We start from the raw sequence: 17,260 nt of genomic DNA, 5'->3' as shown, positions 1-17,260 counted from the left end.
CCGGCCTAACTCTCCCCCCCCGCTCCTCCTTTTCTCTGTTACCCTCCCATTGAGCGCAGCATCGACCAGGGCGGCCGCACGCTTCGAGACAGAATCTTAAGAATTAAGGTAAAGACTGACATTTTGGTCTGTTTGACACAGAGGAATATTAGTTGGGACCCTCGTTAATTGGCGTTTAAATTCAGCACGGAGTGCGAGGGGCGCGTCCTCTGACTCTGATCCACGGAGTGTGTCTCGGCCCCGGGTTGTTGTTTTTTTCCCCCTGAGATCGCGCTCAGTCCCTGTTATTGTTTAGGGTTTTCCTCAAATCCCTTTCACCCCCCCTCCCCCAACCCTCATCCCCCCTCTCCCATCTCTCATCACCCCCCCCTCCCCCCCTCCCCCAACCCCACCATCCCTCCCTCCCCCCTCCCCCAACCCCACCATCCCTCATCCGCACCATCCCTCATCCCCCCTCCCCCCCCATCACCCCCCCTCCCCCCCCCCTCACCCCCCCATCACCCCCCCCTCCCCCCTCACCCCCCCCATCACCCCCCCCTCCCCCTCCCCCCCCCCATCACCCCCCCTCCCCCTCCCCCCCCCCATCACCCCCCCTCCCCCTCCCCCCCCCCATCACCCCCCTCCCCCCCCCCTCACTCCCCCCCCCCCCCATCACTCCCCCCCCCCCCCCCCATCACCCCCCCTCCCATCACCCCCCCTCCCATCACCCCATCTCCCTCATCCCCCTCCCTCCTTTTTTAGTTTGAAATGAGCCGAAGTCAAAATCTAACGTTCAAAAAAAAAGCCTCCAAATTCTGAAATAAGAACAGAATATGCTGTAAATTTCCAGTAATTTTAATTGACTTTTTGCAGGATTTGCTGAAATTGTTCGGACGATTACTGAAAATAATTTTTAAACATTCTGATGCTACTGATTACACTCGTATAATATAATTTAAAACTCAATGTATATTTTGAATGCACTAACTTTTAGCTGCAAAAATAATAATTAATTCATCTCTTAATGTTTTATATATATGAAGGATATACTAAGCCTTGTTTGTCGTAGTCAGGTTTTGTGGGTTGACAGTCTGCTCAATTTGACAAATTAGAAGTCAGCATAAAATAAATGAACTCATGTTTCATTTCTGGAGGAGCATTATTCTTGTGTTGTACCATGGTGATAGCACACCAAATCTACACATTGAAGAGGCTGACCTTTTAGTATCATCACTCACATATTGAAATGCAAAGTTTATTGGGTTCTTATTTAATATCTTCATGGGGTCATGATGGAGTCAATATATCCTTCATTTTTCATTACTATTTTACCACCATTCTGCATAACATAATATTACATATCATCTGCCATTCAATTTGATGTATTTTTACCTAGTCTCTGTAGATATGCTTGAATTTCATCCTATTACATAAATTATCCTTTCCTCATCTTAAAATCTCAAATTATCTGGTAATCAAATTATGATTTGAATCCATCTGATTTACTGTATATTAATTTTATTTGATACACCTGTTAAATAGAGTTAATGGTGTTGCAGCACCACGATTCATGCTTTCCTCTTGACATTTACAGCATATGTACCATCACTTTATGACTGTTTCTTCACTACATGACCGTTCCTTATGTTTAATACCAATATGCTTAGCTCAAATTTTTGTGCTCAAATTTGATCCAAGTTAAAGGCATTTATATTCAAGCAAGATTATGCAGCCTTGTATTATTGGTGTGATATACAATGTTCATGATTTTGTGTTTGTTTTTTTTTGGACAGATACAGGTTAGCAAAAGGGATTACTAACTTTATATTTCTACTGATCTAGTAACATAGTGATGTTTCTCAATATATAATTAAAAAAACACAAAGAAAATTGTAAGTGACATATGCTTTTAAAATGAAATTGTTCCCATAGGTTCTGATTTTACTAGTTGCGATATGGAGCCAAGTGGCGATACAGGAGGTGCAACCATTGCAGGTGCAACAGAGGAGAGTTACTTCATGAGCTACACTTTTACGGACAGATTACACTCTGTACGAGTTGCTCAGAGTATTATGGATCTGTGCCTTGAAGACAGGCTGTTTGCAGACGTTACCATCTCTGTGGATGGTAAAGAGTTCCAGCTCCACCGGCTGGTGCTTTCTGCTCAGAGCTGCTTCTTTCGTTCTATGTTCACCTCTAATTTAAAGGAAGCTCATAATGATGTTATAGAACTCAAAGATGTGAATGCAAGCGTTTTCCAGCTCCTTGTGGACTATATCTACCGGGGGACTGTAAAATTGAGAGTGGAGGACCTCCAGGAGACGTACGAGGTGGCGGATATGTACCAGTTGACCTCACTTTTTGAAGAGTGCTCTCGGTTTCTGGCTCGGACAGTTGACATCAGGAACTGTTTACAGGTCATGTGGTTAGCGGATCAGCACAGTGACCAGAAACTGTACACAGCGGCTAAACAATGTGCAAAAACACACCTGTCACAACTTCACAAAACAGAAGATTTTGTGAAACTACCTGTAAGATTGCTCACAGACATCATTAAAGGTACGTGTTTATCTTTGTTGATTTTTCTTGATGGAGGGGGAGAAAAAACATTTTTAATTCTATCCAATAAGGGAACTTCTGGAAAGAGATTACTTGCAAGTGAACTGTACAAGGCCCCTTGTGCTATCCAAATTCTTAGCTAAGATAGTTTTACCTTTGGAAGGAACATTCCTTGACGTCGCAGATAACTCTGTAGACGTTCTAAAAGAATGTATGACCTCTGCTACATTAAGAAATGTTTATTCCTCTTTCTCCTATAGCAGTTAAACTTTATATCCACTCTTCTAGGCAATATTGGCCATGGAGAAAATGAAGAACCCAAAAGTGTCCATTTTAAATTTAAGGTCAGTTGCAAAAAGTCAAAGGTGTAGTCCTTCCAGACTTTAGCTCTTGCTAAATACCTGTTGCAAAATTCCCATTCAAATGGGAACTCTAGTTTTGTACACATAGCCCATGTCTCTGTATGAGAGGATCAGCTCCACAGAAAGGATTATTATAACTTACCTGAATCCATTAACTATAAAAATAATAATTATGCTTTTTTGGGAAAGAAGAGACTCATATAGTAGAAGAGGAAAGTGCATGAACGTCAAAGGAAAGTAAGACATTTTATATATTCCATTAAATTTTTCATAGAATCATGCAACACTGAAGAAGGCCATTCAGCACATCATGCCCTCTTTGAAAGAGCTATCAAATTAGTCTCACTCCCCTACCTTCCCCTTCCCCATAGCCCTGCAATTTTTTTATTTTCAAGTATATATCCAATTCCCTTTTGAAAGTTACTATTGAATCTGCTTCCATCACCCTTTCAAGCAGTGAGTTCCAGATCATAACAACTTGCTGCATAAAAAAAAATTCTCCTCATCAACCCCCACCTCTAGCTATTTTGCCAATTACCTTAAATCTGTGTCCTCTGGTAGACCCCTGCCAGTGGAAACAGTTTCTCCTTATTTACCCCATCAAAACCCTTGATAATTTTGAACACCTCTATTAAATCTCCCTTCTCTGCTCTAAAGAGAACTATCCCAGTTTCTCTAGTCTCTCCACATAACTGAAGTCCCTCATCCCTGGTATCATCCTGGCATAGTTACTCTGCACCTTCCCCAAGACCTTGAATGTATCAGTATGCTTCCCTGCTGTACTATCATAGCATCTATACATTGTCTAAATAATTTAACATCATCATATGTAGAAAACTATGAATATTTTGCTTGGAAGTCTTTCTAGGAAGGAATTGACTTAATTTATATGAATTGTGCTCACAATCAGCATCTCTGAGACTAGCAAAGAGAACATTTTTGATAAAGGTATGATTGTGATGGATAATTAGTTTAAAATATACTATCACTGTTTATTTATTCCATGACCCAATGTTCTTCCTCCCCCCCACCTTCTAATTTTTTTCTCACATTTTGCCAATTGATATCACTTATGGCCACTTCTCCAGATGACCTGGCTTACTTCCAACAGTATTTTTCTGGTTTGCAGTGGTTTTTTGTTGGTGCCTGGAATCAAACTAGTGTTGGAAGCTCAAGTCCTCAGATGTTAGTGAGGAGGACTTTGCAGGGTTAGCTGGGCTTGGTTTGCCTTTGATGTATCCGGTGCCCAGTGGTCCGATGCCGGGTGATCCGTCCGGTTTTATTCTTATGACTTTTTGTAGTGGGATTGTACAACTGAATGGCTTGCTAGGCCATTTCAGAGGGCAGTTAAGAATCAACCACATTGGAACGTTGCCAATAAATGTAGTGTTAGAGCATGTTGCACCAATTGAATTTGATCCCATACCAGTCTAACTCCAGTGAAAAGCCTGTCATTAGAGGTCAAAACCTAGAATGACACAAAGTTTGGAACGACCAGGAAGTTGTCGACACTTAGGTTCACTAATGTCCTCTAGGGAAGGAAAACTGCTGTCCTTACCCGGTCTGGCCTATATGTGACTCCAGACCCACAGCAATGTGGTTGATTCTTAATTGCTCTCTGAAATGGCCTAGCAAGCCACTCAGTTGTAAAATCTCGCTACGAAAAGTCATAATAAGAATAAAACCAGACGGACCACCCGGCATCGGATCACAAGGCACCGGACACGACAAAGGCAAACCAAGCCCAATCGACCCTGCAAAGTCCTCCTCACGAACATCTGGGGACTTGTGCCAAAATTGGGAAAGCTGTCCCGCAGACTAGTCAAGCAACAGCCTGACGTAGCCATGCACACAGAATCATATCTTTCAGCCAACGTCCCAGACTCTTCCATCACCATCCCTGGGTATGTCCTGTCCCACCTGCAGGACAGACCCACCAGAGGTGGCGTACAGTAATATACAGTCAGGAGGGAGTGGCCCTGGGAGTCCTCAACATTGACTCCGGACCCCATGAAATCTCATGACATCAGGTCAAATATGGGCAAGGAAACCTCCTGCTGATTACCACCTACTGCCCTCCCTCAGCTGATGAATCAGTCCTCCTCCATGTTGAGCACCACTTGGAGGAAGCACTGAGGGTAGCAAGGGCACAGAATGTACTCTGGGTGGGGGACTTCAATGTCCATCACCAAGAGTGGCTCGGTAGCACCACAACTGACCGAGCTGGCCAAGTCCTGAAGGACATAGCTGCCAGACTGGGCCTGCGGCAGGTGGTGAGCAAACCAACACGAGGGAAAAACCTACTTGACCTCGTCCTCACCAATCTACCTGTCGTAGATGCATCTGTCCATGACAGTATTGTTGGAGTGACTACCGCACAGTCCTCACGGAGACAAAGTCCTATCTTCACACTGAGGACACCATCCAACCTGTTGTGTGGCACTACCACCGTGCTAAATGGGATAGGTTCAGAACAGATCTAGCAGCTCAAAACTGGGCATCCATGAGGCGCTGTGGGCCATCAGCAGCAGCAGATTTGTATTCCAGCACAATCTGTAACCTCGTGGCCCGGCATATTCCTCACTCTACCATTACCAACAAGCAGGGGGAATCCACCCTGCTTCAATGAGGAGTGTAGAAGAGCATGCCGGGACCAGCACCACGTGTACCTAAAAATGAGGTCCCAACCTGGTGAAGCTACAACAGAGGACTACATGCATGCTAAACAGGGGAAGCAACATGCTATAGACAGAGCTAAACGATTCCACAACCAGCGGATCAGATCAAAGCTCTGCAGTCCTGCCACATCCAGTCATGAATGGTGGTGGACAGTTAAACAACTAACTGGGGGAGGAGGCTCTGTAAACATCCCCACCCTCAATGTTGGCAGAATCCAGCACATGAGTGCAAAAGACAAGGCTGAAGCGTTTGCGACCATCTTCAGCCAGAAGTGCCGAGTAGATGATCCATCTTGGCCTCCTCCCGAGATCCCCACCATCACAGAAGCCAGTCTTCAGCCAATTCGATTCACTCCACGTGATATCAAGAAACGGCTGAGTGCACTGGATACAACAAAGGCTATGGGCCCCGACAACATCCTGGCTGTAATTGCTGAAGGCTTGTGCTCCAGAACTAACTGTGCCTCTAGCCAAGCTGTTCCAGTACAGCTACAACACTGGCATCTACCCGACAATGTGGAAAATTGCTCAGGTATGTCCTGTCCACAAAAAGCAGGACAAATCCAATCTGGCCAATTACCGCCCCATCAGCCTATACTCAATCATCAGCAAAGTGATGGAAAGTGTCGTCGACAGTGCTATCAAGCGGCACTTACTCACCAATAACCTGCTCACCGATGCTCAGTTTGGGTTCCGCCAGGACCACTCGGCTCCAGACCTCATTACAGCCTTGGTCCAAACATGGACAAAAAAGGTCAATTCCAGAGATGAGGTGAGAGTGACTGCCCTTGACATCAAGGCAGCATTTGACAGAGTGTTACACCAAAGAGCCCTAGTAAAATTGAAGTCAATGGGAATCAAGGTAAAACTCTCCAGTGGCTGCATACCTAGCACAAAGGAAGATGGTAGTAGTTGTTGGAGGCCAATCATCTCAGCCCCAGGACATTGCTGCAGGAGATCCTCAGGACAGTGTCCTGTGCCCAACCATCTTCAGCTGCTACATCAATGACCTTCCCTCCATCATAAGGTCAGAAATGGGGATGTTCGCTGATGATTGCACAGTGTTCAGTTCCATTCGCAACCCCTCAGATAATGAAGCAGTCTGTGCCTGCATGCGGCAAAACCTGGACAACATCCAGGCTTGGGCTGATAAGTGGCAAGTAACATTCGCGCCAGACAAGTGCCAGGCAATGACCACCTCCAACAAGAGAGAATCTAACTACCTCTCCTTGATATTCAATGGCATTACCATTGCCAAATCCCCCACCATCAACATCCTGGGGATCACCGTTGACCAGAAACTTAACTGGACCAGCCATATAAATACTGTGGCTAAGAGAGCAGGTCAGAGGCTGGGTATTCTGCGGCGAGTGACTCACCTCCTGACTCCCCAAAGCCTTTCCACCATCTACAAGGCACAAGTCAGGAGTGTGATGGAATACTCTGCACTTGCCTGGATGAGTGCAGCTCCAACAACACTCAAGAAGCTTGACACCATCCAGGACAAAGCAGCCTACTTGATTGGCACCCCATCCACCACCCTAAATATTCACTCCTTCCACCTTCGGCGCACAGTGGCTGCAGTGTGTACCATCCACAGGATGCACTGCAGCAACTCGCCAAGGCTTCTTCGACAGCACCTCCCAAACCCCGACCTCTACCACCTAGAAGGACAAGGGCAGCAGATACATGGGAACAACACCACCTGCATGTTCCCCTCCAAGTCACACACTATCCCGCCTTGGAAATATATCGCTGTTCCTTCATCGTCGCTGGGTCAAAATCCTGGAACTCCCTACCTAACAGCACTGTGGGAGAACCTTCACCACACGGACTGCAGCGGTTCAAGAAGGCAGCTCATCACCACCTTCTCAAGGGCAATTAGGGATGGGCAATAAATGCTGGCCTCGCCAGTGACACCCACATCCTATGAATGAATTTTTTTTTAAATTATTCTTTTAATGAAAAAGATTAATGGTCTGCTAACAAGAGCACTTAGCTTTGAAAAGTGGAATATCTCAGAATATAATTTTATTCGTGGGTCATTCATTATTGAAAAATGTGATTTTTTTTTTGTTAAAAGGAAATTTTACCCGACAGATTTTAAACTCTGTCAATGCACAGCTACAGTACAGTATAGTAAAAGCCAGGTAGTTAATCACCATTGCATGATATGGAGACAAATCAGGGTGAAGCCCAGTAAACAAAACCAATTAAGGCAGTTTCAACTAGGATTTTGCTTGTTAGACTGGGAAAAATCTAACCAATTTAGTTCATATAGTGAGTTGAAAAGAAACATTCTATTCCTATTAATACATTTTTAAAGGAGAAAAGCAAAGGCCTTTTGGATTCTTAATGAGGGAGCAGAGTTTCTCTTAGAAATTTTTGTAACCAATAAATACCCGTTAAGAGTATTTTAAGGTTGAATATAAGCCAGAGCTCAACTTTTCTCTATAGCAATGGTTATATTAACTATTGTTACTGAACTGAGAGCAATTATCTTTTAAGAATCCAGACACCGTCTCCCCCATACACCCTGTCAGAGAAATGGACCCACCATGGTTTCCATGAAAGAATGTAATAGAACTTATTTCAATGTGAATAGTGCTTCCTATAACTGATATTTTGAACTGGTGATTATTCTATTGCACTAACTTAAATGAATTTCTTACCTTGAAAATACAAGAAATTGGTAAGAGATTAATCAACATTAGTGTAATGAAGTAACCACCAGTTCAAAATGTCAGTTGAAGAGAGCACAAGTCATTCACATTGAGGTAAGATCCGTAACTTTCTTCCATGGACCTATTTCCCTGACGGTGTATGAGAGACAGTGGGGATGATATTTTCTTCTCCAGCATAATCGGGCAAGCAGTGGACAGGGCAACTGATGTCAGCGAGGCCCAATCGATTTTCGTAGTTAGGCCCCGTTAGCATTGAATAGGTGAGCTGCTAGCGTTAATTGCACTTTTTTTATATTCGTTCATGGGATGTGGGCGTCGCTGGTGAGGCCGGCATTTATTGCCCATCCCTAATTGCCTTGAGAAGGTGGTGGTGAGCCGTCTTCTTGAACCGCTGCAGTCCATGTGGTGACGTTTCTCCCACAGTGCGTTAGGAAGGGCGTTCCAGGATTTTGACCCAGCGACGATGAAGGAATGGCGATATATTTCCAAGTCGGGATGGTGTGTGACTTGGAGGGAAACGTGCAGGTGGTGTTGTTCCCATGTGCCTGCTGCTCTTGTCCTTCTAGGTGGTAGAGGTCGGGGTTTGGGAGGTGCTGTCGAAGAAGCTTGGCAAGTTGCTGCAGTGCATCCTGTGGATGGTACACACTGCAGCCACAGTGCGCCGGTGGTGAAGGGAGTGAATGTTTAGGATGGTGGATGGGGTGCCAATGAGCGGGCTGCTTTATCTTGGATGGTGTCGAGCTTCTTGAGTGTTGTTGGAGCTGCACTCATCCAAGCAAGTGGAGAGTATTCCATCACACTCCTGACTTGTGCCTTGTAGATGGTGGAAAGGCTTTGGGGAGTCAGGAGGTGAGTCACTTGCCGCAGAATACCCAGCCTCTGACCTGCTCTCATAGCCACAGTATTTATATGGCTGGTCCAGTTAAGTTTCTGGTCAATGGTGATCCCCAGGATGTTGATGGTGGGGGATTCGGTGATGGTAATGCCGTTGAATGTCAAGGGGAGGTGGTTAGACTCTCTCTTGTTGGAGATGGTCATTGCCTGGCACTTATCTGGCGCGAATGTTACTTGCCACTTATCAGCCCAAGCCTGGATGTTGTCCAGGTTATGCTTCATGCGGGCTCGGACTGCTTCATTATTTGAGGGGTTGCGAATGGAACTGAACACTGTGCAATCATCAGCGAACATCCCCATTTCTGACCTTATGATGGAGGGAAGGTCATTGATGAAGCAGCTGAAGATGGTTGGGCCTAGGTCACTGACTTGAGGAACTCCAGCGGCAATGTCCTGGGGCTGAGATGATTGGCCTCCAACAACCACTACCATCTTCCTTTGCGCTAGGTATGACTCCAGCCATTGGAGAGTTTTCTCCCTGATTCCCATTGACTTCAATTTTACTGGGGCTCCTTGGTGCCACACACGGTCAAATGCTGCCTTGATGTCAAGGGCAGTCACTCTCACCTCACCTCTGGAATTCAACTCTTTTGTCCATGTTTGGACCAAGGCTGTAATGAGGTCTGGAGCTGAGTGGTCCTGGCGGAACCCAAACTGAGCATCGGTGAGCAGGTTATTGGTGAGTAAGTGCCGCTTGATAGCACTGTCGACAACACCTTCCATCACTTTGCTGATGATTGAGAGTAGACTGATGGGGCGGTAATTGGCCGGATTGGATTTGTCCTGCTTTTTGTGGACAGGACATACCTGGGCAATTTTCCATATTGTCGGGTAGATGCCAGTGTTGTAGCTGTACTGAAACAGATAGCTTGCCATTTAAGAGGGCAGGAAATCCAGCAATGCAGACATTGATCATGAGCCTGTAGCAGCACCTTAAAGGAGAGAGCTGGAACGATCAGATGGATCAATGGAACAGCTTATTTCAGCATCAGAGAAATTTAAAGAGCACACCCAGCAGCAAAGAGTTGAAGTTGAGGAAGCTTTAATGCCCAAAACTCTCAAAATAATCAAAAAAAAAATGAGTACCAGCTCTCACTTACTGCAGCTAATGATCCCTTTAAGTAGTGCTAGAAATGGTCGCCTCCTGGTCAGTGCGGCCCATGATTTGTGGGCGGGTTGAGGAGGCAGTGGTGGAATGCTGATTTGCATGAAAATCGCGTTGAGGTCTTAACTGCATCATCTGACTCCTATTTCAATATTTTAATTAGGTCTCACCTGTTTCCAGCGGGAACGCTGGCTGCCTAAATCAAGGTCCACTGAAAAATTGAAACAGGCAGACCTCCAGCTTAAGTTGGCGGGACTTTTTACAGGCATAAACGGGGCAGTAGTGAGACAGAAATCAGCCCGTCTGGATTCTTGCCATACAATGCTAGGAAACTAAAAAAGAACCTTTTCTTTTGTGATACTGCAGATGGTGTTCCCAGCTCTCAGAAGCCTGCCAAAGCTATAGAAACTTGGATAGACCATAACAAGGAAGAGCGAGCACAATACTCTGAGAACCTGACATCCAGTTTAAAGGTACTGTACCTCAAAACTAGCCAGTGTAAATGCCCCACTAATACATTCTCTGAAAGTAAAGTTTCCTACTAGTGTGAAACAGAACAATTCCTATAGAATATTGCTATTTGCAAATTTTGGCTGTACCCATATTGGAAATGCACTAATCCAAACTGTTACAGTTTACACAATGAGAATCACTGATCAGATGACTTAAATTATCGGCATGATGTGGAGATGCCGGTGATGGACTGGGGTTGACAATTGTAAACAATTTTACAACACCAAGTTATAGTCCAGCAATTTTATTTTAAATTCACAAGCTTTCGGAGGCTTCCCCCTTCACATCGTTCACCTGACGAAGGGGGAAGCCTCCGAAAGCTTGTGAATTTAAAATAAAATTGCTGGACTATAACTTGGTGTTGTAAAGTTTTTAAATTATAGGGATAATAATACAACATTCTTTCATGGATAAATCATATTTTGGGCTTCAGGACATCACTAAGAGTTCCTCAAGGAAGCATCCTCAGCCCAACCATCTGCATCTGCTTCGTCAGTGACCTTCCTTCTATCATAAGGTCAGGAGTGGGGCTGTTCACTAATGATTCCTCGGTGTTCAGTCCCATTCACAACTCCTCCGATAATGGAACAGCCATGTCAATCTACTGTAGAACCTGGATAATATCCAGGCTTGGGCAGACAAGTGGCAGGTAACATTTAGGCCACATAATTGCCAGGAAATTACTATCTTGAACAACAAAAAACCCAGCCATCTTCCCTTGACCTTTAATGTCACAACCATCGCCAAATTCCCCACTATCTTGGAGGGGTGGGAAGAGATCACCATTGACCAGAAGCCCAACTGGTCCAGTCATATCAACACAATGGCTACAAGAGCAGGGTAGAGGTTGGGAACTACTAAATGCATCACTCCGATTGCTCCAGATATCAAAATTCTTGTATTATTTTCCTTATTGGGACCACAAAAAAAATCCTCCAACAGTTTGAAAATACAAATAATTTTGCCCACTATTCATCCCTTCTGCAGTTAAATTTTAAGGTTTAAAATTTATTTGTCTAACTAATCAAAACTGCTATTGTCAGAAATTGTAGATAATTCACTCAAGTTTTGGAGGACACCTTATTAGACTTCATTGTGCAGAAGGGATAGCACTGTTGTTTTGCTGCGTCAGTTACTGATGTGGTGGGTTTGCTGGTTTTACTTGTACACAAAAAGTAACCAAAAGTAAGAGACATTTTTGGTTTACACTCACCTCAGAATAAAAGGTACTTCTAGTGATAAACAGAAAAATGATTCAACATGCCGTACTAGGCGCTTAAATCATCCTGTCTAAAGAAGAAAGGCTATTGGAGTTAGCCCAATAATATAGCTGTGTAGCTTACTGTATTGTTTTTAGAATAGTCATTTGAAGAAATACTGCCATTTTTGTTTATCAGTGTTGTAATTTTTTATGTCTCAAGCAGGAAATTGGCGAGATTGTTCATATTTATCTGATTGGAAAGGAAGACACTCGAACACACTCACTGGCAGTTTCTTTGCACTGTGATGTTGATGCCATCAGTGTCAGTGGGCAGAATAGATTGCGCCAGCAGATCACGGCTGCATGCAAGCATGGCAGTGACCTGTATGTTGTGGGTGGCCCCATCCCACGACGGATGTGGAAGTGTAACATGGAGACAATGGACTGGGAACAATGCGCGTCACTGCCAAGAGATCGTCTTCAGCACACGCTGGTATCTGTCCCAAGTGAGGACGCCATTTATTCACTGGGTGGGAAAACCTTACAGGATACTCTCTCCAGCGCTATCATTTATTATGTGGTCTGTGATAATGTGTGGATAGAAACCAATCAGCTGGACACTGCAGTATCTTGTGCTGCCGGTGTTAACCTTAATGGAACCATCTATCTTCTGGGTGGGGAGGAGAATGACCTGGACTTCTTTACCAAACCATCTCGTCTCATCCAGTGTTTTGACACACGCTCCAGAACATGCCGCTTAAAGTCGTACCTCCTCCCCTTTGCAGGCCGTATGCATGCTGCTATTCACAAGGACCTGATTTTTATTGTAGCCGAGGGGGACTCTTTGGTATGTTACAATCCACTGCTTGACAGCTTCACCAGACTGCGCTTCCCAGAGGTTTGGAGTCGTGTACCCTCCCTCTGGAAGATTGCTAGTTGCAATGGATGTATCTATGTTTTCAGAGACAAGTGTAAAAAGGGTGATGCCAATACATTAAAATTGAACCCAGCCACATCTGTAGTCTCAGTGATAAGTGGAATTGAGATATTGCTGACTAATTGGCAGTTTGTTTTGGCATGATTCTAACTGAATACTGAAATTAAACTGGCAGTAAAGTAATTGCAGGACAGTTTTGTATTGTGAAAGTTTGTAATGGTTTAATGTCACAATTTAATTCACTGTCAAACCATAATTGTATCATCTATTTTTCCAAAAGCCGACAGTGATCAAATATAACAGACCAATATAAGATTTAACTGCAGTTTTTAGGTATTTAGTTCATTGGCCGCAGTAGAATTATTATTTTTAAACTACTGCAGTTGATAAAACTTCAATACTTTTGGTTTGATTTGATGTACAGTAAGGCATTAATTGACCTAAACATAATTTAATAAATGCCTCACCAACTATTTCAACCCATCTTTATTTGAGACTGAGACAGAACTAGGAAGGACAGGAAAAGAAGAACCACATAATTCTACATAAGGGTGACAGTGTTATGTTCAAAAATATTTTTCAATGAAGTATGCGATGTTACTTTTATTGTAACATTATGATGTCAGTTCCTTTTATGAAAAAAAAAGATTAACCACAAAGAAATAATGTATTTCTTCTGCAATATGTGCTTTAACAAATGTATTCTTATTGTTTTAAACATAATCAGGGAAGGTTTCCTCTGTGCCCCTATATATGTAAATAAACTCATTCTTTATAAATAGGTTTCCGATTTTATTGCACATAGTATACAGGGGAAATTGTCCACAATATGATTTCGTTGAAATATGTTGCTGAAAGTGGCCTCCTGGAACAGTACACTGGTGTATTAGTATACTGTGCCACTGAGTAGTTGTCTGCTGGTTTGCACCCGTAAGACCCACACTACAAGTTTACAATTTCTACCAGGAACTCCTCAAGAAGGAAGAGAAAATCTTAGGACTGTGCCACTCTTGTTCACCTAGTGGTATTAACAGACCTAAAAGCAGGTTACCTACCTACCCACCCTGTCCAGTAGTAGTTCATGGCACAGGGCAAGATGTAGGAGACAACAAGTAGCTAACAAAATTGTGGAAGGAGATTAGTTGCTAATATAATTATCATCAGCATTGCTAGTTACAAGAGATGAAAATTGCAATAGCTCAACATTTAAATTGTTAGGAAATAGTCCCCTCAAGTCCAGTAGACAACTCAATGTAATATATTGTAGGATTTCTGTGACTAATGCTTTTACATAGCATGTTAGCAGCCTTTGGTGGTGGTAATGGAATACTTTGTGGCTATTATATATTACCCTCACAAAATAGGGATATTTAGACACCATTCTTTTAGGGTTTCTTTTAAGAATAAGAGCTAGACTTTCAACTTACCACCTGAAAATCGGGCGGTTTCTACAATGGGCGGCTAATCCACGTCAGGTTTATGTCCAGGTGTCAGGTTGAAATTCTACCCTGCCATGTTTTGATCCATCTAGTAGGAAAGTAAGCAATACACTGTTGATTATATTTAACCTTCACTAGCTGCTTTGTTCTCTACACAAAAGGGTTATTTGGATAAAAGTTTTTTTTTTACAAATGTAACAAGAGTTAAATGTTAAAGAAAAACCTTAGTAAAATAGCAAATTCAATGCTGTCTCAACATTTTCTAACCAAGTTACCAGTAGTACATCATATGATTCTCAACCCTTTCGGAGTGGCAAAGTTTCAATCCTATCTCGAGCTGATATCCAAACTCTGCTACACTTTATGGAGCAAGTAAATAAACCACTTCATCTCAGTAGATGTTTTGCTAATATATTTATCACCATCAATGCAAGAGTTGGGGCACTAGCACCAAAAAAAATGACTGTGAAAGCTGCCGGATTGTTGTGAAAACCCAACTGGTTCACTAATGTCCTTCAGGGAAGAGGACCTGCCACCCCTGTCCAGTCCTATACAATGTGATTGCTTCTTAATGCCCTTAGGTGGCCTAGCAAGCCACTCAATTGTCAGGGCAACTAGGGATGATCAAAAATGCACCCATGCCAACATCACCCAATCCCAGCAACAAATTTTTTAAAAGTGGGGCAGAGAAAGATGGATCAACAGTGCCACCAATCTTAATCACAAAAAGGCTTCTGCAGCTAGAACAAAGTGACATTGGAGCAATCTGGATCCAAAACACACCACTGTCAATCTGAAAGACAGGAGGCAGGGCATCAATGCAAAGTGTTGAAATGAACACAATTATATTTATTTTACTTCCAAATTAATTGCATATCAAGTTCAACCAACAAATATGGACCTTGTCATACTCTTGACTTTGGTTTAAGACTTTTCAAAATTCTGGATACAATGAGCAGACTTTTCATTGGAATCATATCAGTAAATAAATTGTAGCTACAAGAATACCATTCAGATAACTTGCAACTCTAAATGTTGCTGAAATAAATGCTTTGATAAATGTTCAAAAAATGGTGTTGCTTCAACATGGTAATAAGTCTGTATGATTGTTAGTTTAAATGCCTTTGTTGCTAATAATACAAAGATTTATATAACTGGCAGTTGCTCTGAGATGCCGCATCTGCCAAAAATTGTGAGATTCCTTAATGTAATTTCTCTTCACATGTAATTGGTTGCAGAATCATCTTGATTCTCATTTGATGTAAATGCACTGGCTCAGTGATCGCACTCTCGCCTCTGCGTGAGAAAGTTATGGGTTCAAGTTCAGATCAGAGACTTGTGCACATAATCTAGGCTGATACTTCAGTGCAGTACTGAGGGAGTGCTGCACTGTCGAAGGTTCCGTCTTTTGGATAAAACTAAACCGAGGCCCCATCAGCATTCACAGGTGGACATAAAAGATCCCATGGCACTATTCAAAAAGGGGCAGAAGAGTTCTCCCAGTAGTCCGGATCAGTATTTGTCCTTCAGCCAACATCACTAAAACAGACTATAGATTATCTGGTCATTATCTCATTGCTGTTTGTGGGACTTTGATATGTGCAAATTGACTGCCGCGTTTCTCTTGATTACAACCATGACAACATTTCAAATAGACTTCATTGGCTGTAAAGCTCTTTGGGACTTCCCAAAGTCATGAAAGATGCTATATAAATGCAAGTTCATTCGTTAATATTTTACAACAGTTGTAACCATGATTGCTATTTTGTTATTTGGTGTATTAATAGTTTCATACCATAACCCCCAGATTAAATGTACAATGTAATCATGAAGTATGAAGGAAGTGCCTTGTTTTTTTTATTAAGCCAGTTTCCCTATGCACTTTGTGAAATAATCAGTTATTTCAATCACATTTTTAAAATTATGCCATTTGATGGGAGTTGCCACGATTTTTCTAGATATACTTGTAAAACCTATTACAGTATTCTGCGTATGACAAATCAGTGCTAATTGCAAAAAGTCTCACTATCCAAATTAAATTGAATATTGCTTTCAAGGAGATAGTATTCTTGTTAGTCTAAATCTATAATTAAAATATACATCCAAGATATCTAAACTTCTTGGACAGAGTCCTATTGGACAATTGTAACATATGTAAGTTATGTAGCTTTGACGTTAATGCTTCTGTTTTACTTCAATGAAACATATCCATTATTAGGGATGGGCAATAAATGCCGGCCTTGCCAGTGACGCCCACATCCTATGAACGAATTTTTAAAAATTATTTGATGGTATAGTTCTGCTGCACATCATTCTCTTCTACATATCACTTGCTTGTTAAAAGCTAAGATGTTGTCAAGCAAAAAAAAGAACTTTTTTTTCCCACTGTTAGTTTCAAACTGACTTTCATCAAAGTAAAGGACTGGATGATGTTTAAAGGCATTTAAAATAGTTTAGGATGTTTCTTAAATGAGTCTAAATGAGCCCACAGTGGGGAAAAATATATTTGTGAAATACTGACAAAAAGGAAGTATATTCATAACTAATTAAAAAAATATCTTGGAAATATGAGAACTAGTAATGTATTATATTAATGAAGCTTAAAAACCTTGTTGTTTACTGTGGATAGTTCATTTGCCTAACCAAGTGAAAAAGAAATACTCATTTATAAAACATGACTACATTAAAGATGGTGAAATAATGCATCAGTGCTAACGAGCATGAGCAGACATCATCAAATATAACAGCTGCTATATATCCCCTTCCCATTTGGAAGCAGTAGTTGCGTAAGGGAGAAAATGAGCTGCTACTTGCTCCATTGACCAGGGTATGATTCAAATAGGTACTTTTTTTTATTACAAAGAGTACATTGATTTTGTACCGAAAATAAATGTATACAAATTAAAAGG

General features: G+C 42.3%; 1 protein-coding gene across 2 annotated transcripts; it reads left to right on the top strand.

Annotated features, from left to right (window-relative positions):
- The first annotated feature begins 24 nt into the window (after positions 1–24).
- On the top strand, positions 25–16,186 carry kbtbd4 (kelch repeat and BTB (POZ) domain containing 4). Of its 2 annotated transcripts, none has more exons than XM_067994033.1 (4): positions 25–108; positions 1,912–2,538; positions 10,628–10,734; positions 12,199–16,186. In XM_067994033.1, exons 2-4 carry the CDS (start codon positions 1,935–1,937, stop codon positions 13,054–13,056), a joined length of 1,569 nt encoding a protein of 522 aa, XP_067850134.1. In that variant the 5' UTR covers positions 25–108; positions 1,912–1,934; the 3' UTR covers positions 13,057–16,186. The 2 variants fall into 2 exon arrangements, with proteins under 2 accessions (XP_067850134.1, XP_067850133.1); XM_067994032.1 differs by having other exon boundaries at positions 12,196–16,186.
- The last annotated feature ends 1,074 nt before the right edge of the window (positions 16,187–17,260 follow it).

Source organism: Heptranchias perlo, chromosome 12 (assembly GCF_035084215.1).
Source record: "Heptranchias perlo isolate sHepPer1 chromosome 12, sHepPer1.hap1, whole genome shotgun sequence".
Taxonomy (NCBI): Eukaryota; Metazoa; Chordata; class Chondrichthyes; order Hexanchiformes; family Hexanchidae; genus Heptranchias; species Heptranchias perlo.
This window is presented reverse-complemented; position numbering and strand designations above follow the sequence as displayed.

Excerpts from the sequence above, each read along its gene's own strand:
- kbtbd4 (XM_067994032.1), top strand. The coding sequence starts at position 1,935 with ATGGAGCCAAGTGGCGATACAGGAGGTGCAACCATTGCAGGTGCAACA. Across the intron at positions 2,539-10,627 it reads GCTCACAGACATCATTAAAG|ATGGTGTTCCCAGCTCTCAG; the intron begins GTACGTGTTTAT and ends GTGATACTGCAG. Across the intron at positions 10,735-12,195 it reads ACCTGACATCCAGTTTAAAG|CAGGAAATTGGCGAGATTGT; the intron begins GTACTGTACCTC and ends TTATGTCTCAAG.